This window comes from Lasiosphaeria miniovina, assembly GCF_030549165.1.
Source record: "Lasiosphaeria miniovina strain SMH2392-1A chromosome Unknown B0T26scaffold_8, whole genome shotgun sequence".
In the NCBI taxonomy this organism is placed as follows: domain Eukaryota; kingdom Fungi; phylum Ascomycota; class Sordariomycetes; order Sordariales; family Lasiosphaeriaceae; genus Lasiosphaeria; species Lasiosphaeria miniovina.
In genome coordinates, this window is record NW_026848227.1 from 3,397,956 (window position 1) to 3,417,725 (window position 19,770).

At 55.9% G+C, this 19,770-nt stretch overlaps 7 protein-coding genes across 7 annotated transcripts; 4 read left to right on the forward strand and 3 right to left on the reverse strand.

Annotated features, from left to right (window-relative positions):
* The first annotated feature begins 781 nt into the window (after positions 1-781).
* B0T26DRAFT_516818 (uncharacterized protein) lies at positions 782-1,339 on the forward strand. Its single transcript, XM_060435453.1, has one exon. It carries the CDS (start codon positions 983-985, stop codon positions 1,265-1,267), a length of 285 nt encoding a protein of 94 aa, XP_060290727.1. The 5' UTR covers positions 782-982; the 3' UTR covers positions 1,268-1,339.
* Positions 1,340-3,312: 1,973 nt separating this feature from the next.
* Positions 3,313-5,953, forward strand: B0T26DRAFT_658946 (uncharacterized protein; the record flags this gene model as incomplete). The annotated part of the gene is made up of 4 exons (XM_060438916.1): positions 3,313-3,975; positions 4,046-4,612; positions 4,667-5,660; positions 5,724-5,953. 4 exons carry the CDS (start codon positions 3,313-3,315, stop codon positions 5,951-5,953), a joined length of 2,454 nt encoding a protein of 817 aa, XP_060290728.1.
* A 661-nt stretch (positions 5,954-6,614) lies between these two features.
* On the reverse strand, positions 6,615-9,958 carry B0T26DRAFT_733101 (uncharacterized protein). Its single transcript, XM_060443129.1, has 2 exons — positions 9,607-9,958; positions 6,615-9,519 (listed from the first exon to the last, which is right to left on the reverse strand). Exons 1-2 carry the CDS (start codon positions 9,721-9,723, stop codon positions 6,871-6,873), a joined length of 2,766 nt encoding a protein of 921 aa, XP_060290729.1. The 5' UTR covers positions 9,724-9,958; the 3' UTR covers positions 6,615-6,870.
* A 1,241-nt stretch (positions 9,959-11,199) lies between these two features.
* Positions 11,200-12,363, forward strand: B0T26DRAFT_757363 (uncharacterized protein; the record flags this gene model as incomplete). Its single annotated transcript, XM_060446237.1, has 3 exons — positions 11,200-11,459; positions 11,538-12,065; positions 12,132-12,363. 3 exons carry the CDS (start codon positions 11,200-11,202, stop codon positions 12,361-12,363), a joined length of 1,020 nt encoding a protein of 339 aa, XP_060290730.1.
* A 651-nt stretch (positions 12,364-13,014) lies between these two features.
* B0T26DRAFT_516897 (aspartic peptidase domain-containing protein) lies at positions 13,015-14,933 on the reverse strand. Its single transcript, XM_060435454.1, has 3 exons — positions 14,554-14,933; positions 13,588-14,496; positions 13,015-13,527 (listed from the first exon to the last, which is right to left on the reverse strand). Exons 1-3 carry the CDS (start codon positions 14,759-14,761, stop codon positions 13,187-13,189), a joined length of 1,458 nt encoding a protein of 485 aa, XP_060290731.1. The 5' UTR covers positions 14,762-14,933; the 3' UTR covers positions 13,015-13,186.
* Positions 14,934-16,327: 1,394 nt separating this feature from the next.
* On the reverse strand, positions 16,328-17,359 carry B0T26DRAFT_744552 (uncharacterized protein; the record flags this gene model as incomplete). Its single annotated transcript, XM_060444428.1, has 1 exon — positions 16,328-17,359. The coding sequence occupies one exon, from the start codon at positions 17,357-17,359 to the stop codon at positions 16,328-16,330; it is 1,032 nt and encodes a 343-aa protein (XP_060290732.1).
* Positions 17,360-18,085: 726 nt separating this feature from the next.
* On the forward strand, positions 18,086-19,396 carry B0T26DRAFT_733103 (NUDIX hydrolase domain-like protein). Its single transcript, XM_060443130.1, has one exon. The coding sequence runs from the start codon at positions 18,536-18,538 to the stop codon at positions 19,175-19,177; it is 642 nt and encodes a 213-aa protein (XP_060290733.1). The 5' UTR covers positions 18,086-18,535; the 3' UTR covers positions 19,178-19,396.
* The last annotated feature ends 374 nt before the right edge of the window (positions 19,397-19,770 follow it).

The following is a 19,770-nucleotide window of genomic DNA, read 5'->3' on the forward strand; positions in this document are numbered from 1 at the left end:
TGCCAAGATGGGCTAGCCGGCAGAGCCGCAACCTGAGCAGCGGTATCCGTAAGACTGCCAAGCCGAACAAGGTATTACGCACGGAATAGTCTGTGTTCGGTTGCAACCGGCAGAGCCGGCTCCCCGTTTCTCCCAAACGCTGAATTGCGTTTGGTCAAGACATTGAGCCATACGGCGTATGAGTTACATCAAGAGCACGAATACTCAGATTAAGCCCTAGAAAAGTCGGCATGGCAATTATGCTATGACCACAGCATTGCTACTACCCTTTGGCCTTTTTTTTTTTTTTTTTTACCTGCCGCCACGCTGAGGAAGTGAAGGTGTGGTTGGAGTCAAAGCCAACGTCTATTTGGAGCAAATCGTCCAACCATGAGGCAAGTGCGGGCAAGGCCGTCGAAACGAGTCAGAGGACGCTGGCCGCAGTGCGTCGTCTCAGACGTTGTGCCACGGAGCGTGAAATGGGGCGTCGTCCATCTATCTCCTCATGAGGGAGAAAGGCAAGGAGGCAGAGTGCGGGAGGCAGCTTGGCGTCTACACCACGTCGATGACAAAAAAGTCTGGCAGCCAATATTTTTTTGATGTTCATATTGAAGTCGTGTCGCTACCTAACGACGGCACATGAGCCGGGGCCCTCGAGGATGCAGCCCCACGTGTGTGTTGCACAGCTTCTGCAATGCAAGTCTAGGGGAATTGAATCCATTGGCCTGGAATCCCCCGGGGTGAAATGGCCGTGTGGCTCACCTAAAGGTCCTGCGCGCAGACCTACGCCTAAAAGCGCGACCGAGCCTCGTCGAGCCCGACTTTGTCGGCGTCAGGTGTTCCGCAAGGCGGACAACCTTATCGTAGCACCTACCTAAGGTATGTTCCAGGCTGCTTGGTCTCTCCTACCACATTACATCCCCCCCCCTCTCGGCCGCCTTCTGAGGGAAACAGATGGAGGGGCGCCCTCTCGGGTTACCAGCCCGGCGCTAACAGAAACTCAATGCATTGGTTGTTGACCTCTGCACAAGTGGTAATTCTCTTTCTAGACCGAGCTCCAGGAGGTGCATATGTCGACGATTCTGTCCGCACTCCGTACTTTTCAGAGGCCAGCATGCACAGTATATACTGCATGTGCCTAGGCAAGAGAGCACCGGAATCCAGAGTGGTATCTTCAAGGGGGCTAGTGAATGGACTGGCGGCCCAGGCCCTCACAGCCTCGTTCGAGGTTCGGGTCGGGGCGATGGCCGTCTTAGGTTCTTTTTCTTTCCCAATCACGCGTCGGTAAGCTCATTTGGGTTTTTTGTTTGGCCGCTGAGCCGTAACCTTGAATGGGGAGCACAGCGCCAGGCCAGACCGTCGGCGTGCCGTGAAACGGAAATTCGGTGTCGGTGTTGATCGCCGACGTCCGGCTACGCTATATACGCACTAGCTACGGAGTAGAGGAGACGCCCGCTTCCTGACTGTCCTGGAATACGGATAACAAGTAGCCGAGAAAATGCTTCTCGGGCCCAACCGAATGGTCATGTCCCTGCACGCATCCGTCGCGTTGCGTTTTCCCAAATACCTTACCTATGTTGGGAGCACAGCTCGAAGCAAGAGAGCTGACCCAGCATAAGCCCGTGCCGGCCAGGATTCTGGGCCAAGCAAGAAGCCCTGTTGGAACTGCAAACTGTGAATCGGCGGCGACGGGGATGCCGTTGCAGTGCCGCCTGGGGGCAGCATTATTGTCGCCGTGTCATAGGGTGTGAAGGTTCCATTTGCGGGTGGAAAGTCGGCTGTGGCCAGCGGAGCGCTCACCCAGGCGGGTGGCGCAGCGTCTGGCCAGGCACCTTAGCGGATTCTAGAACACCCCGCTCTTTGGCGGGAAACGGGGGATTTTAGCTTGGACGTCATGGCGGAGGCTGTTTGCTGCCCGACGATTGGCCAGCCCTGCCCCAAACCCTCGTTCAGGAGGGTCCTTTATGCCCGCTGATGATTTCATAGGTCCAGGGTCCTCGCAGCTCAACAAACGTCACTCGACGATCGCGTGTCTCACGGCTTCCCACACCTAATATACTAGACCGTGTTCCTCAGCTTCAAAGTCAGTCCCGGCCTCAAATGCCAGCCTTCTGTAAGTGCGCTTATCTCTGCTGCAGAATCCCCTGTGCATTCCAAGCTCCTATAACGATGACGGGCTATGTCTCGTTTACCACGCCGCGTAAGAAGTGGAATAAGAAGCGGGAGCGCGGTACGGCGGTTTCAGCGATGCACAGCCGACTCGCTGAGGCCTAGCTATCCTAAGGTCTCTGGCGGCAAGGGAATGGGCAATGGAATGAATGATACACATATGCAGTGCCTGTCATTTCAAGGTTTGAAAGTCGAATCAGGGGACCTGGTTTACACAGCAGCTGGAGGGCCGTTCCAAGTTGGATGCCTCTCTGCGGCTCCACGCCGTTCGTCCGTGGCGCCCAGCACACGAGATTCGGCAATTACCCTTGAGGATATTTCCATAAACGAGGCGGCGAAAAGATGCGGTGCTACGGATCCGCTGTGCGAACTTGTCGAACACGCAAAAATCTTGGCCTTGGAGCTCGGGTTGGGTTGCCGTCGGTGGCGCGGGACATGGACTATTCCACAACGGACATTGAAAGGAGACCATTGGCATCGATAGCAGTAATTATTTTAGTGGAGAGAGTCTTTGGTGTGGGTGTGCCGCTAGTCACCTCACCAAGTGGTGCCCACACGCCGATGACATACCCACCCAAGCTGGCAACCTGAGCAAAGCCAAACGGCTCAGGTGCCAACACGCCCGCTCGCGTCATTCGTCAGCGCTTCGAGCCTGCGGAGGGGAGTTGGGACTCCCCGATCGACGATAGCCTCTGATCGGCGCCAGTTTCTTCTTTTCCTTTTCTCCACAGCCTTGGCCACCATTCAGTCCCCTTTCCCCAATCCATGTTTCTTTGATCTTTGTTCCTGGGGGTTCCCCGCGTCTACATACCGTACTCAGTGAGTAAAGCCAGCCAGCCAGCTACTCCGCAGCCTGGTATCGACACTTTCCAAGACGGACTGTCACTAGGCTGGACTGGATTGGACTGGCATCAAGTTTTCTTCCTTCCATTTGACTCAAACGAGCTGGTTTTAAACCACCGACTCCCGTACCAGCCCCAGTTGTCTTGTGCTGTCATCGCTGCCACGCTTCTTCTTCTTCCCTTCCACGTCGCTATTCTGCTTCCACGCCTGCCGTAGTGGCGTCGAGCCTACTCGCCCGATTGACTGGAACCACCTCCTGTGAGCCTCGTCCTCTTGGGACGCCGAGACCAAGACTTGGGTCTGCGGACGGTCCTCGGCGAAATGACGGCTCCCAACGACCGTGTCCCCAGCATCGAGTCGGTCGATGCCCTTGCCCAGCATCTGGGCCACCGCGCGAGACTTGCCGGCCCAGACTTTGCCAACATCTCGGCGGCTGTCAACAGCCTGTGGGCCATCACTCAGCACCTCGGCTTGGAAATCCAGGCCCCCGACTCGCTGCTGAACCTCGCCGCCACGGTCACCGGCGAGAACCGTAGCAATGTCTACACTCGTGAGCTGGCATCGCTCATGGAGCACACCGATTTTACGCTGAAGAAGGTCGCCATGATACTCGAGAAGTATGCGGGAGGGGGTCTCGTTACGGGCGATCCTGTTAGGGGGGGGACTTCAAGGCGCGGAGTAGACTTGCAGGAGAAGGAGAAGCAAATTGACCTGATCCAGAAAGACGTGATCTCTCAGAAGACAAAGGTAGAGACTTTTCTTGAAACAGTTCAATTACATAACCCAGCCAGGTCTCGAATTGGGATGGAAGGCTCTGATGGCTGGGACCTCGACTCGATCAAGCGCGAAATGGACGCCATTGCCCCTAGCCTACTCGGAAACACGGTTTCACCTGCTGGGAGCACTTCGGAAGACCTCTGGCTCGATTTTAGAACTGAACTCGAGATGGAAGGCGTTCCCAGCGATACACTCCACCAATACAAGGTCAGTTGCATTCCCAGGCAACAACTTGCATCATACGGGTTTGATCTTGGGGCTCACGCGAACATAACAGGACATTCTCCAAGCATATATTAGTGATATCAGGCCTTGTGGGCCAATGCAAAACGAGGCGACATCGTCTGTTCGTGGTTCGGTCGACCGCCAGTCGCTGCCGCCAATGATAAATACCCTCGCATCCTCCTCAACGCCCAACCGAGCATTTGCACCCAACGGCACTCGCCCTGATTATGACGGGACACTGCAAATGGCTCGATCGACTAACCAACCATCGGGCCCTGGGGGTTCCAAGTCATTGCAACCATATGACAGAACCTCGCAGTCCGCAGTGCAGAAAAGCAAGTCGCACCGCTCCCAGCATTGGACGTCGTCAGAATCCTCGGATTCGGAGCCCATCAGTTCCTCCGAAACTGCACTTATCTCGACACGAGACCTGCTGAACTTTGACCGCCGCGAGGCCGACAGATGTGCGTGGATGGGTTCCATGTTTCTGTCGCCCGGCTTGATGCCGTCCTTGAGTATCTCGCCTGGCACCTCACCGAACCATAGGTATCTTCCTCCAGGGGCAGATCCGTTGGAGATGCCCGTGCCTCACCCTCCTAATAGCGAGTTGCAGCTCGCCGTATCGCCTGGCAATCAACAATTTGGGACGTCTCCTCAGTACTTCTCGCCCCAGCTCCCGCCCCCGTACTCAAGCGGCCTGTCTCCCACCTCGCCTATCATGTCACCGCCGCCGGCCTACGGGAGTAGCCCGACTTTCCCATGCGCCCCAGATCTCCCCGAGTTCCCTTCCTCGGCCCCTGAGGCGAGCAGCACTAGCATGCTTCAGCACCATCCTGCACCGCGACAACGCAGCTATTTGGCCCCTGATAGCAAAGGAAACCAAATCCCGCTAGACGCCGTATGGACCAGGATCAAGCGTACGCTTGTCTCGCCCGAGGTCTTGGAGAAAGAAGGTGTACGCTACGAAGCGCGACCCCAATATGTCTATGTCCTCGGGAAACTCTCGGTCGATCAAATCGCCGAGCTCGCGCGGAAGAGTATTGAGGTCCGCAATACCAGGCGGCCACAAGCCGAGAGAAGCATCGGCCCCGAAAAGAGCAGCCAGGGCTCTGAACAGCGCCCTGAGACATACCGTGATCGAGAGCGAAAGCGGGCTACTAAGGAGTCCACCAGCAGCGACGAGTCTCCCCTGTGGGACAGCGACTCATCAGGCGACGAGAAACACCAGCACAAGATCAAGCGTCAGAATGATCGTCCCCGGCCGTCATCGAGACAGAGCTCACAAGAAGACGGCGAGGACGGGGCCAGGGGGGCCAGGGCACCACCTATTATTGTGTCACCACCGGCTAGCGTTAACGGCGACCATGCATCACCGCACAGTACCGTCGGGCCAAAGCCCATCCTCAAGAACAAAAACCCCAACCGTGTGCGGTTTGACGGGAAAGGCCCACGTGAGGTGTCTCCGAGCAGCCGCTCGGACATCTCTCGCCGCGATCGCGATCGTGACCGTGACCGTGACCGTGACCATGACCGTGTCCGTACCCGAGACAGAAGCCGTGGTGATCGGGACCGGGAGCGCCTTCGTGATCGCGACAGAGACAGGGATAGGGACCGGGAGCGCGAGCGCGAGAGAGACAAGCCAAAAGACAGGAACCGAGACAGAGACCGTGAGCGGGAGAGAGAGAAAGAACGCGAGCGAGAGAGAGAGAAAGAACACGACAGAGAGAGAGATAGGGACCGAGACCGAGATCACCGCTCCTCGTCTCGCCGTCACACCGACAGAGACCGGGAGCGCAACCGGGATCGCGACCGTGGCGACCGTAGCGACCGCGGCGACCGTGGCGATCGTGGCGACCGCGATGACCGTCCCAAGAAGAGCAGCACGCTGAGTGCTGTGGGCATTGGCGGCACCGCGGCTGCCCTGCTGACTGCACTGACGGAGGTTGCCGCCCACCTCTGATTACCACCACATATAGTGGCATGTGCGCCGAGAAAAGGGGGTTATAGGCATGGCATGGCAAATCTAGATAGGATTACAACACCTTTTTCTTTCCTGGTTTTTTATTTATTATTTTCCTGTTCAGCATAATCATCATATGATACCCCTTTGCATTTGATCGCGAGGGAGGGAGGGCTACAAAAGAAGAGGCGAAGGAAAGGCAAAACCTTGGATTTCTACTATTTTCCTTTTTTCTTATTTTTCAACTTTTACTTTTGTTTGGTGTTTGCCCAGGGCACACGCAATAACAATGGGGCTTAAAGACGGACGCCACCATCACGACCACACAATATGTCTTGAGAGATTTGGGGATGATGACATATTCACGACGACTCACGACAAGCTCTTAATGATCTCATTACATTTTCCCTCTAATTCTTTTACACTATTTACCTTCTTTTCATTGGACATTATTGATCATGTAGTTATCTCCCCCTGTCTTCCGTACCGCGTTCGTGTATTCTTTTTGTACGATCTCGTATGTCATGTTGTATGTGGAAATAGATCTATGCATAGGCATCCGAGTATTTTGCATGCAGACTAGCCGTGCAGGAAGAAAGAAAGAAAGCAAAGGAGATTAGTAGCATCCAGATAATTTAGTGTCTCCGTCTAACAGCTAGAGGTTGGATATATGTCATTAACGATTAAATACTCTATCTGTCGGAAAATTCCCCCCAAAGCGAGGGGGATCATCAATTTTTGTCCCAACGCCAACGCTTCGTTCCCATGATGGTTAAAACCCAAGAAGGAATGCTTACTCCTCCCCTACCCTGAATATGTGGATGCATCGTAAATACCTACTCTGTACAAGTATTAAATCGTAAATGTCTTCCTCCGCTCGCTAATTACCTAACCAAACAACAAACGCCTCCCGCTACTTATCTCCGACTGCTCCGCCGCTCTCCAGTGCCCGGCGGCTGCTGCTGCCCCCAGGCCAAGGTCGGCACCTCATGCCTCGCAGACCCCTTCTTCCCGGCCACCGTGCCGAGCATCTTGTGCATGACCTGCTCCTGGAACCTCTTGGCATCTGGGTCCTGGTAGTCTAGCTGCGTGGCCGGCGGCGGTCTGCCGCCCTCGCCCTCGCCACCGTCGGCGTCACGGGCCGCAGCGCTCAGGCTCCCGCCGCCGCCCGAGTCGGCGCCAGCGGCCCCGCTAGTGCTGCTGGCTGCTGACACGTTGCTAATGGCGCGCCCGAGGATCTCGCGCTTTCGCCTATTTCGCTTAGCTGGACCCTCTACAACAGCTGTGTCACCACCACCGCCGTCGGAGTCGTGGATACCACTCCCTGCGCCAGCGCCTGATGCTCCTCCCGCTTCTCTCTCGTTGGCCCCGGATGGCCCTGCCGTAGCTAGGGCTGAGTCCAGGACGGTAAGGGCGAGCTTGTCAGTGAGCTCTTTATTCTCAGCGGCTTTCAAGGCAGCGAGCTGCGCCTCGACTCGCTTCCTTGCCACCTCGGGGTCTTCTTCTTCCTCTACGGCCAATTCCGCCGGCCCGTTCTCGTCTTCGACGTCGCTGGGCTGGCAGAGGTCACCGTCCGTAGCTTCAGAGTCGGGAATCTCGCTCGTGACGCGGCTCATGGGCTTGCGCTGGCTGCCCTGTTTCTGCGGGGAGGGCACGGCTTTGTTGAGGGCATTGGAGGATGTTTCCGAGAGGGGAGCGGAGTCGGTATTGCTCTTGCCTCCGGACTCGCTCTCGCTGTTGCTCGTCTGGGGCTGGTGTGTCCGTGCAGTTTCATAATGCAGTGCCGTGGTCGCATTTGACAGTGGCCATTCTGCCGGCGCCGGCGGCAGAAAATCTTTTGCCGCAGTCGGTGGGAGGGCAGCTGCCGTTCCCGGTGCCCTCTGGATCTCCTTCGCGACGGCCGAGAACGACGGGAAGCTTGTCTCGCGATGAGTCTTGCGCTTTGCTGCGGGTTTGGCGAGCAAGTCTTTGTCAATTCCGTCTCTTGCTAACAGCCTGTCCTGGTTGACCTTGGCTTTGCCGGCACCCCCACCCGCACCTTTTGTCTTGTCTGTTCTTTCGGAACCGTCCAAGTTTTGCCTGAGCTCTGGAAATAGGAAAGCCTTGATCGGAGCCTTGAACCCCGTTGTGATGCAATCCCATAGCCACTCTGCGTTGACCACTGGCACCTTCCACGCCAAAGCCAAGTCTAGCTTTTGCTTCCTGACGGACGACAGCAATGAACATACCAACAAAGACACGTCTGCGGTGAACTTTTCTTCGTACCGTGCGCCTAGCTGCCTGATGGTCTTGTCCACGTGGTTTAGGTCAACGCCGGTAAATCCGGCCGTGGATATGGATAGTGACTCAAACCCTTCAATGGGGAAGGCGAGAAAAGGCCGGCCAATGACATGGTCGGACGGATGGAAGAAGCGGTTCTTATGCATGCACCTCTCGATGTAGAACTCGGTGATAATATGGACGTTGTCCGGCAGCCGGGGATGGGACTCGGGAGGGGATGACTGTGGCACGATAAGAAAGCGGTGGGCTAGTTGGGCGCCCGATGCGGACACGACCTCGTCGAGCGACTGGCAAACTAGACCGCCGAGGGACGCAACCGCATTGACAAGGATCGCCGTCTTCGCTTCCGAAAAGCCGTGGGCATAAAAGCAGCACGACGAAAAGATATCACCGCCTTCTGATACGCCAAACGAGGCAATTCTCGACAGCTGGGTATCCATCGACTTGCCTCCTGTTGATGCCTGCTCGACAACGCTGGCTTGTGATTTTGGTGCCCCGCGGGCAGACTGTAATGAGGTGGCTTCAGCAGCATCGGCGGCCAGCGGCTCTGTGGTCTGGGGCTTCCCAAGAATGTCGCCCCAGAGGTTGTCCCTCTGGCTGTTCAGCTTCATGCTTGCGGTCTTGCGCAGCTTCCTCCGGCCGTCGTCGAGCACTGTAGAGCCTTCCCTTAACCTCTTACCGAGCGCCACCTTTTCAGGAACCTTCTTGACCAAGGCGCCCACGCCTATTTCCTCCTCAGGCAGGGTTGGGTCGTAGCACTTCTCATCCAGGATCATGCCCCGCTTGACACTATCCTCGACCCACCGAATTAACACGGTCTGGATGCCCCAGGTCTTTGCGGCCTGGTATTTTCGGCCCTGGGGCTTGAAGACGATTAGGTGAGTGACGCGGCGGGTGAGATCGCCCGTATACTCTCCGCCGTTGGCTTTGATAGTCTCGGAGATATGCTCGCGCACGTCCTGGTCCTCGAAGCCGGTCATGCAACAGAGGAGGCGGCCACGCTCTGGCTCAGCATCAGCGGGCGTGGCTTCGGCGACACCCGTCTCAAAGACTCGCAACTGCCATTCCTTTTCCAGAGCTGCAAATTCGATCTCGACGTCCTGAACCCAAAGATCACGCACCGCCTCGACCCAGCCGGGAGCCATGACCTTGATGTCGGGCCGTTCCTTGGCGACATGGCGGTACTTGGGAGTGTCGTACTCGCCGACAAGCAGATGTGTGCAGTCGGGGGTGAGATCGTACTTGTGGATGCCTCCCAGCTCGACGGCTTTGGCTGCGATGTCGATCTAAATTCATCCAGTCAGCTCAAACAGTCAGTCAGCAGACAAGGGAATGGGCAGCCAGAAAACGCGGGGCAGAAAGGGCACACGAACCCTCAAATCGGGCGGGATGCTGGTGGCACAGATCACAATGCCCCGGAAAGGATGGGCAGAGTCAAAGGATGTCTCAACAAAGGCATCGGAAGACTGAGGCGGCGTCGTCGTCGCCATTGTGGAATTATCTCGTGCGCTGCCACCAGGTGCGAAGCAGTGCGGACGGTTTGGAATGAGCCGGGCTTTGGCGACAGTTGAGGAGTCGCGTCGCGTGGGTAGCGAGCTGACATAGGGGCTGTTACTGGAGTGGGGTTAAAAACATGGGTGGGACGCCAAGCCATCACTTAGTCAGCTGTTAATTCCACTCCCCTAACCCTTCCTCACGCCGACGTCAGTTGTGCTTTGAAGCGGCAAGCAAAACGGGATGTCATCCAGCACTAGCTGTTGATAATGAGGAGCACTTGGCCCGATTTCAGTTTCATTTTGAATAAATATATTATTCCTAGGATCAAGTAAGTAAGTCTAGAAATCTAGCTTGATGACGTGCTGGACTTAACAAGTTCACTTCATTGCCGAGAACTTAGAAGGGATGAAAAATAGGCACTTGATGAGATTATATTGATTTCCTAGTCGTACAGATAGATTTTTGAGGACTAGTTAGCGTGCTCAAGGTAGAGGTGGCCTTGGATTGTGGTTAATTTCTCAAAGAAGTGAACACTGGACGATAAACGGAATGACGGAGATTCAGTCACTGGCTGAGTCTCATCGCTTCTCGCACATTCGTATAAGCCTCAGCTTCACCTCGGGTTACTCTAAGCGGTTGCATCCTTCACGAAGCTTCATAATGGAAACTGATTAGAAAGTCCAAGTTATCGTGACCTGTAAGCTATGATGCCGCTTGGTGAGAACTAGAGTGCTGTTTCGAGGATGAACTAGATGATGGCTTCGCACATATCACTACGGTATATAAATGCGCGAAAGTAATACAACTTTGATATTGGACTCACTTTCTCACAGTTTCAGCCGCATATAAATCGCGTCACAGGAGAAGCTAGGCCTTACTTGCTTCTCTCTGAATGGTGTATACTACTGTTAGATCTCTGAAATGCCACCTCTATACTTGATGTCATTTTCAAGATGTCACATATCACCTTTCTCTCATTCATGAATGAGCCGATAGGGCACGAACCGTGCTTGAGACTGGGCCACAGCGCAAGGTGGCTTAAGTCACCTGGTCCTGGCACATCCGAAGTTGCTGAGAGTCTCGGCGGCCGGCGGGACTTCTATTCCATTGGATGCCGAGTGATTACATAGGTATATATAATAGAAACCCTTCCCACGGCTGCCCCACTTCTTGTTCGTGTTCTCCACTACTATTGTCTACCGTCCATCCACCGCGACCGTCTCTGCAACACCTTTGCATAGGTATAAATTTCTTCTCACGCCCGTTTTCCACCACAACCATTCCACTTTCCATCCCAACTACCAGTTTTGTCTCGTCGTCTTTATTCAACTTCCCTTGGAGCAGAAAACTCGATCGCCTCCACCCAAATAGACCGTCGTGTCACTGTCATTTCTCCGAATTCCACTCTTACACCTAATCTGCAATCAAACACTCACCAACATCGGCCTAGAGCAACGCCCCGCAGAAATATGGACGATTCAGTATCATCCATATCCATGAACAGTGAACCTAGAGGGCCACCCGTAGGCCAACACCAGGGCTACGAAGTCCCCGGAAACCCCGACGCCAAACAGGCGTTGCCCTCCGTTCTCATCTGCGCGTGGAAGTGCTGCTGCTGCGACAACATCACGCAGTGCAAGGCCGGCAGCTACAGCGTTGATCCCGCCAATGCCGCACAGCTCTTTCAAATCTCGATGCCACAGTTAAGGCGAGAGAGCCGGACCCCTTCGTAGTCAGACAACGCCGTCATAACGTGCGGTAACTGCAAGACGCCCCGCTGTGCCGTGTGTGAGCTCGTCAATTACAGAGGGATCAGTGTCACGACCGTAGGCAGCCAGAACCTTGTCCTCAGCCGCCTGGTCCCTGCCGGCTGGGAGTGCTGCCTGTGCTCTACGCAGCACTTCCCGCAGACGCGCACAAATAGATTCGCCGTGGTCGTCGGGCCGATGCAGGACGCCGATTGCAGGTCGATGCAAGACGACGCCTACAACAACAGAGCCAATACTACGGCCAGCAACAGCAACAACACAGTCATGAACACGAACAGCAGCGCCAGACGTTTCCTCCACTACGAGTGCCTCGCGAAGCACTACGACACGGACGACACCGTCGTGGTGTGCCCCGGCTGCCACGTCGTGAACAAGTTCGGCGAGCAGCTCGGGCAGCTCGACGCGGGCTTGCTCCTGGCAGAGCGCAGCCGCGGGCCGCTGGGGCTGCACCGCCAGTGGTGCGCCTCGCAGCTGCAGCGGCGGCAGATGGTAGGCGCTGCCGAAGAGGAGCTCGGAGAGACGCGGATGCAGCTGCTCGGCAGCGTCGCGCTGATCCGCATCGCCGAGTAAGAGTTTGCGGCTGCTGAGGCCGCTGCCAACGCGGTGGCGGACTGGGTGCGCGGGTTTGACAGCGCGGTAAGGAAGGCGAGGGCTAGGCCGCCGCCGCTGCCCCCGACGCTGCCGCCGCCTGAGAAGGGGAGCACGGAGGAGGAGAGGAACGGTAAGATGAGCCCAAGGAGGAAGAACTTGGCGTGCGGGCCGGGATTTCGAGCCGGGCACGATCATGACGACGACGACACAGTCATGCTTGATGAGATTCACGTCAGCACAAACGCTGGAGGCAGCAGCCAGGATGAGGAATGATTTTACTATCTACCGTCATGTCTATTTTTGGTTTTCAGCGTCTCCTTTGTATAGTACGCGTAGCTTTGTCTGCCGGCAAGCGGCATGCTATGCTTCCTATCTCGTTTAGGAGTTAGGCGGGTAGGGGAGATGATGTACGGCATCACTGAATTCATCATGTTGGCTCGCCGATTAGCATTGCTCCGTTTTGTTTGAGTGGCATATTTCCAATGCTAAATAATCACGTGAAGCGGCCAGCGCGTTTTGAAACCGCAAGTCTCTCTGCTGTCATGGCTCCGAGATGTGAGGTGTGATCACCCCCCCTTTATTTTGGATTTGCAGAGTCGACTTGTTTCCAGGGCGTCTGTGGGCTTGACAATCAGGGAAATGTGCAGGCGGACGAGCTTGTCATCCCCCAACCCTCAATTTTACGTCTTCTTCGGAGACATCACGGAAACAGCTCTGAACGCTCATTATAGTGCACCAGTTAACACGACCAATGACTATCTCAAGGCATCTATGCCCTCTAACTCTCTTCCCAAGTCTCCAAGCGCATAAAGGAACATGTAGCCAAACCTAAACCTGGGCTTTTAGTTCATTTACGTAAATTCTGTCACTGGTGAATACATTCTTCGTGGTAAATCTACACGCGAGGACTACTCATGCATGACACGCCGCTGTTAAAGGAATGGCGAACAGACGCGGCAGACATTAAATACTTTAGATTAAGCCCCGCCGCTATTTCCCATCCAAGTATTGATATGCGCCAGTATGCAGATGCACCCGCTCTCTTAAATAACTATGTTCAGAAGAATATATGCAAAGCGAAGGGGCAATGCCCCCCTCAAATAAAATGTACAAGCACCACCGCTGATGTGATGGCGAGGCTTGAGATTAGCCCGACACTGCCGCGAACAGACCCTCCTCCGCTTGCGGGCACTTGAGTCCCGCCCGTTGTTGCTGTCGTCGCCTCCGCCGCTGGGGGTGTGCTGGAGGGCGACTGGGGACTTGTAATGCTCGTCGTCGAGACTTGCGAGGTGCTCGGGTTGGTGACCGCAGACAGCGTCATCCCGCAGGCGCCTGTCACGGATGCGAGGGAGCTCAGGTTGGTCAGCGCCGCGGGGGTCGATCCGCAGTTGGCCGCTTGGGTCATCCATATCGCGTGGTTCTCGAGGTCGAAGACAACTGTAGCCTACTATTTAGTATTCGCGCAAGTGGAAGCCTCTTTGGAGACGATGGACATACCGTATGCCGACCGAAGAAACGTATCACCCAGAAGCGCAAAGCTGGAACTCGGCGTTATCCCCAAGAAGCAGGCGGGCGGCGTGCTGGGGACCTCGCGAATAAGCTCCTTGTACGGAACCCGAACCGTCACCCCATCAAAGGCAAAATCGAGCGTGCCGTTGACTTTCGTCAAGGCGCAGTCGAGACGGAAGAAGCCATTCGCATCGGGAGCGTTGACACCAAAATCCTTGGCAATAGCGGCCGTCAGGTTAGGCGGCAGGAGCGTCATTGTCGACCCGCTGTCCAGGAACACGGGGATACTGCTGTTTGCGTACACCTGGTTGTTCTTGTTTGGCGGCGTGACCGAGATGGACTTCATGTCGACCCAGAACCGGGGCACCATATCTGGCGACATGTCGGCGGGAATCACAGGCAGCTTGGCCAACGGCCCGGCAAACTTGGACGTGTCGATGCCACCAAAGACTATGACGCCTTCCTGCTCGTCTTTGCTGCCTAGTGCGAGAGTATACGCCTTGACCTTGGTCGCATTCTGCGCCGCCAGCTGGTCGATAAAGTTTGGATACCTGGTGGCAATTCCTTGCCCGTATCCAATGCCCAGGATTCCAGAGAAGGCGTCTTCGGTCGCATTGGCAACGCCAAACTGGACGCCCTTGAGACCCATGGTGCTGCCGGTGAGCGTGATGGTGTCGGTGACATAGGTAATATCGGCGCTTCCGATTCCGTAGCGCAAGGTTTTGGTGGTGCCGATATTGTTGAACGTTGAAGACTTTGCCGTGTCATAGCGGCCGGCTCGGTCACAGAAGACGGCGTCGCCGCCCGACACAGTCGAGCAATCCGGATTCACCCATAGCTCAAAAGACCCAGTGTCCAGCTGCACATAGACGGGCTGGGGAGGCGTGCCAATGCTGACTGCCACGGTGTTAGCAAAGAAGCGTGACAGCAGGTGGAGAGTAGGGAATCATGTACGTTGAGCGTAGTAGGCAACGTCAGACCTGTTGGCCAACGCCAGCTGTACACCCCGTTTGCTGGAGAAGTGGCCAACATTTGTCGAGTGCACGATGGGCAAATGAATGCAGCCCACGTCGTGTATTGTCTGGTCCTGGCCCGCGACCCTGAAGCAGAATAACGCTATGAGAAACGCCAAGGAGGAGAGAAGGGAGGAGGACGCTGCCATTGCTGGCAACAGCTATTATTAGCGACCTGGCCGTAATGACGACTGCATGGGCGGAGATGTCCGGGCTCAACCGATGCTAATGTGGGAGACAAGAGGAGGCAGCTATTCCGAACGACGACCAGCGGAGCCCCGGAGAAAGGAAAGCAAAGCAAACAAAGAGTGCGTATGTACGAAGGAGACCGGGCTCCTGGGCTCGCCTGCGTCCCTGGACAAGTCGAATCCAGTCCGCGTGCCAGAAGAAGGAAATATAATGAGCCACGACGGATGAGAGAGGAAAAAGGAAAAAGGAAAAAGGAAAAGAGGCCAACCGGCAAAGAAACCGGAGACGTAAAAAAGAAGCTTAACTCAAAAGCATGACAGCCAAAGCCAATAACAAGCCAAAGCCAATAACAAGCCAAAGCCAATAACAAGAAAAGAAAGAGAGGGAAAAAAAAACAGGAAAACATCAACAGTACGAAACAAGCCGAGAGACCGGAAATCGCCAGCAGCCAAGGTCGATCCATGTCTATTCACGTGTGCACACCGCCGGCCTGCTGCGGAGTATAGGCGATGCGAGGTGGTGAGTGGCATTCCCGCTGTTCTACCAGTGTCTCAGCCCAGCCCGAACGGACTACTTGGAACGCTGGTCCGCACGAGGCACGAGGAGTGCAGAGCCTCTCGGCTGCCGGAGCATGGACTTGGCCTTGACTGATCTTGTCTAGGGGTACTAGTACATAGTAGTACGGAGTCGTCGGGAGAGAAACCTTGCAAGGTTGCAGGGCCGCTCAGTGGCATCGCACATCGCTGCGGGCGGACTTGGCAAAATAAGGAACAACATCCAATGGAATCAAGACCTTGTCTGCGCAAACAAACAAAGAGGAGAAAAGACTAGAATGAGGTAGTTCCTACGTTACACTTCTTGGTGCCATTGTGCTACTCTGCGGCGGGGGATTGGCAAGACCTGAAGCCATTGGGGGAGGACAGGGCAGGACGTCAGACTTGGAGTCACCTTTGTTAGCTGCTGCCGCTGCGCTTGATCGATCTCTCGAGCTGTCTCCTGGGCCGAATACTGCACTGCCCAAAGTCAAAGGCCTTGCACAGGTGCAGGGCCCTCTCGCGCAGTTGGTGGACGGCGCGCGCCCATGTTGCCTTGACTCGCTCTTAGTGGACACCGTAAACGAAGCTGTGACACCAAGCCGTTGACGTGCAAGAAGATCAAACGTTCAGGGGAAAAGCTGTGTCCAACACCGCTGGAGCCATTGTTCAGAGCGCGCCGACCCCCTGTCTCAAGCTAGCCCCATAGGGGATTCGTCCAATCATTGCACTCCTTCCGCTTTCCCCACATTCGTTCCAAACCAGCAATGGAACTCTAACCCTTATTCCCCACAGTCACGCTCGGCCGCCGTCTGGTCTGGTCAGAGGAGAGAGCAGTGCAGTGCAGCGCAGAATGACACCGCCGTCCAGAGTGTCAACTGAATCAATTGTCGACGAGTTATCTTATGGCCACTGCGCGCCCGAGAGACGATGCCGGCCGGGAACCCGCAGCTCCTGCCGCCGACCAAGCCCCTCCCACCATCTCCTTCGTCTTCAAGCTTCGTCGCTGAGCTTGATGACAATCTTGCCTCTGGCACGTCCCGACTCGAGCCTCTCGAACGCCTTCTCGAAGTCGCCAAACCCCCACACACTGTCGATTGTGGGCCGCACCCTTCCCTCCTCAATCAGCTTCCCGATCTCGGCAAGATTGCTGCCGAGCGGCTCTACAATGAAGAATAGGCTCTTCGCCAGCTCCCTCCCTAGACCCGCCGGCTTTACCATGTCGGGTGGCGTGTTAATGCTGATCAGTGTGCCCTGGGCCCGGACAGCGGCCCAGCATCCCGCGAGCGTCTTTCCACCGACCACGTCGATTACCAGGTCGCACTCTCGCGCGCTTGAGTCACCGCCAACCCATTCCTCGATCGAAGTCCGCCGGTAGTCGACGATCTCGGTCGCCCCGAGCTGTCGGACCCCTTCTGCCTTGTCGGCGCCGCAGACGGCAACAACATGCTGGGCACCGGACAACGATGCCAGCTGCACAATCCAGCTGCCTACGCCGCCCGCGGCACCAGTCACGAGCACACGGATCTTGGCGTTGTGCTCTCTCGCCGCGACGTGGCCCTTGATGCCCGCGGCATCCAGCGTTCCCTGGACAAATAGCGCTTGCCAGGCCGTCAGCGCGCTCAGGGGTGTGGCCGCGGCCTCTACCCAGCTCAGGCCCGCCGGTATCTTGGCGAGCTCGCCGACGCGGGGGAGAGCATAGTCGCGCGCCGCGCCAGCCCGCTCAGCCGACACGCGGCAGTAGACGCCGTCGCCGGGGCCAAAGCCGCTGCTGGCCGGCGCACTCACGACGGTCCCCGCAAGGTCTTGACACGGCACCAGCTCCTTGTCGGCGGGAATGGTGTCTGGGAAGTCGACGGCCCAGCGCAGCTCACCGGCGCAGGGCGCGGTAGCGTGCACGCGGACGAGAACATCCTCGGGGTGCGACGGCGTTGGCACTGGCACCGTGGCGAGGATCACTTCGGCGGACTGGCGCGAGGGCTGTAGCAGCGTCCTCATTGTCTCAGGCAGTGCTGTCAAAGCCATGTCACAAGTCTTTGAGGTCGGTGAGTCGCTTCGAGGTGAGTTTTTGCGGTACTGTGAAGTGTGTGTCGAGTGTTTGTTGCTGTCCGTTCTGTCTGTCTGTCAGTCGCCTGTTGGTGACTGACTACCGTCGTCTTTATAGAAATTGTGAGAACATGATGGCCTCCCGGTCCGCTCTCGCGTGACGGCCAGCTTGTAGGTATTGTGGCAGGTTACGTTGCATGACAACGCCAGTCATCCGAGCATGTAGTCGACTAGTTCTACACCGCACTTCCGCACAACGAGAACGGATGCGAGAGATGGAGCTAGAGAGAGAGGCCATCAGCTGTCGTCGGTTAGAAGCCAGATGATCGGTTGCCGTGTTGCCGTGTTGCCAAGCGCTAGCCCGAGGGTTGATGAATAAGCCCTTGCAAGGCGAATAGCAGAGCCGTCGCTCTCCCAAATCTGACCTCGCATCTGCACAGCAGCCAAAGCGCAACGAGCTTCTCCGAGGAGATGCGCCGTCTGCCGCAGCCGGAAGAGATCGGGAACAGAACCATGACTGTTCGGAACGTTTTACGAGCGAAGAGTATGAGAGGTGTGGCTCTCAGCTCTGGTTGACTTGCAATGATGAGAGAGCCGTCAAATTCCAGATTGACGCCACGTGATTTGGCGCCTCGGCTTGTTGCGGGCACCTCGCAAGTTTCGGGGTAATCTGAGGCCGAGGACCTCCCTTAGGTGAGCCTTTTTGCTGGCTCCGTGGCGTTGCTGCCTGCTTGATATTGATCAATGAGTCTTTCGTTGCCTGTGGCCGTCTGTCTGCTTTGATTTGCCAAACCGCTTCTGGTGCGGTTGGTTCCAGAGGCCGTAAAACGGCGGCCAACAAACAAATAGGACAAATGTGCTGCGCCCAATTTGTGACACCTTAAGTCTTGAATGGAGCCCTCTCTTTCATCGTCCAAACCATCTCATCCCCCGTCGTCCACATAAGATCAAGGACGCCGCCGCCACTACATTCTTCTCGCCAAACTCAAAATCGAGGTCCTTATTAGTGAGACGCCGCGGTCGTGATCAAGGAAATAGAGGCTTTTAATTAACTGAATATAATTTCTGCCTCCCCTCAACCCCTGAACCATCGGCTTATCAAGCAACAACTCCCAGCCTCCCCGGCCAACACCCCCACCACCACGAAACATCACCATGCCTCTCCCCCGACCCTCGCCCAAGGACGGCTTCACATTCACCTGGGACCCATCTGTCGAGCACCTGAACGTGTCCATGAAAGAGTACGTCAGCACGCACGCCGGGCTCGACGCCACGTGCACGGGCGCGCTGGTCTTCTCCCGAGCTGCCGCGGGAGGAGGAGACGGACAGGAAGACCGCATCCTGCTGATGCAGCGCGCGCCGACCGACTCGATGCCGCTGCGCTGGGAAGTGCCCGGCGGCGGCTGCGACTGGGACGACGCGTCGCTGCTGCACGCGCTGGCTCGCGAGCTGTGGGAGGAGAGCGGCCTGCTGCTGCGCGCTGTCGTGCGCCAAGTCGGCGAGCCGCATCTCTTCGCCACGCGCCGCGGGCTGCGCATTGCAAAGTTCACGTTTGAGGTTCAAGTCGAGGGTGAGGGCGGGGCGCTGCCGCAGGTCACGCTCGACCCTAACGAGCACGTGCGCTTCCTCTGGGCTACCGAGGAGGAGTGCCGCCGGCACAGGGTTGCTGTTGGCGACGGTGGAGAGGAGGTTGTTGATATCGAGTTTACCACGAAGGCGCAGTTTGAGGACATCCTGTTGGGATACCGTCTTCGGAGGGAGGCTGAGGTGAAAGCTGTGGAATCGGTTTTAGCTTAATTAATTACTCTGTAGGCAGGGGGTTGGTGATAGAGTCTTTGCAATTGGTTGGCATTGCTGCGCGAGCTGGTGTCAGTGCTTCTCGTTGCATACCAGGAATCATAACCAAGAGCAACTGCTAGAAAGGCGTTTTGAGAATGAAACAGTTACTACGCATTTGATTTTGTTACTATGAAGGCCTATTTTTCATTTTTGTCATATTGGAATTTTGAATATTGGGCGTCAGAACAGCAGGTTCGATTCGATTCTAGGTTTTTCTCTTCTCTTTCTTTCTTTCTTTCTTTTTTCCCTATATTTATTATTATTCCATGTTGTCGAGTGTGGCATGGACCTTATTTTCGTTTCAACAAACTTGTTATCTGTATATCTATTGTCTTTCTTTGTCCTCCATTTGACCGGACATACATTGACTCCGATATGTCATCCATCTTGAAACAGGGCGCCCGATCTCCCGAAGAAGAAAATACCACAATTACGTACCGTTGATTGAATGTGAGACTTTTCCTGTTCGTACACGGGAATTGCGATGTGGGTGTGACTTGTCTTGAAACAGAGACAAAGGTCAAATCTTGAAGGCAAGACAGCCTAAGCCC

Excerpts from the sequence above, each read along its gene's own strand:
- B0T26DRAFT_516818 (XM_060435453.1), top strand. The coding sequence starts at position 983 with ATGCATTGGTTGTTGACCTCTGCACAAGTGGTAATTCTCTTTCTAGAC.
- B0T26DRAFT_733101 (XM_060443129.1), bottom strand. The coding sequence starts at position 9,723 with ATGGCGACGACGACGCCGCCTCAGTCTTCCGATGCCTTTGTTGAGACA. Across the intron at positions 9,520-9,606 it reads GCATCCCGCCCGATTTGAGG|ATCGACATCGCAGCCAAAGC; the intron begins GTTCGTGTGCCC and ends GGATGAATTTAG.
- B0T26DRAFT_516897 (XM_060435454.1), bottom strand. The coding sequence starts at position 14,761 with ATGGCAGCGTCCTCCTCCCTTCTCTCCTCCTTGGCGTTTCTCATAGCG. Across the intron at positions 14,497-14,553 it reads CGTTGCCTACTACGCTCAAC|TCAGCATTGGCACGCCTCCC; the intron begins GTACATGATTCC and ends ACACCGTGGCAG. Across the intron at positions 13,528-13,587 it reads GTTTCTTCGGTCGGCATACG|TTGTCTTCGACCTCGAGAAC; the intron begins GTATGTCCATCG and ends AGTAGGCTACAG.
- B0T26DRAFT_733103 (XM_060443130.1), top strand. The coding sequence starts at position 18,536 with ATGCCTCTCCCCCGACCCTCGCCCAAGGACGGCTTCACATTCACCTGG.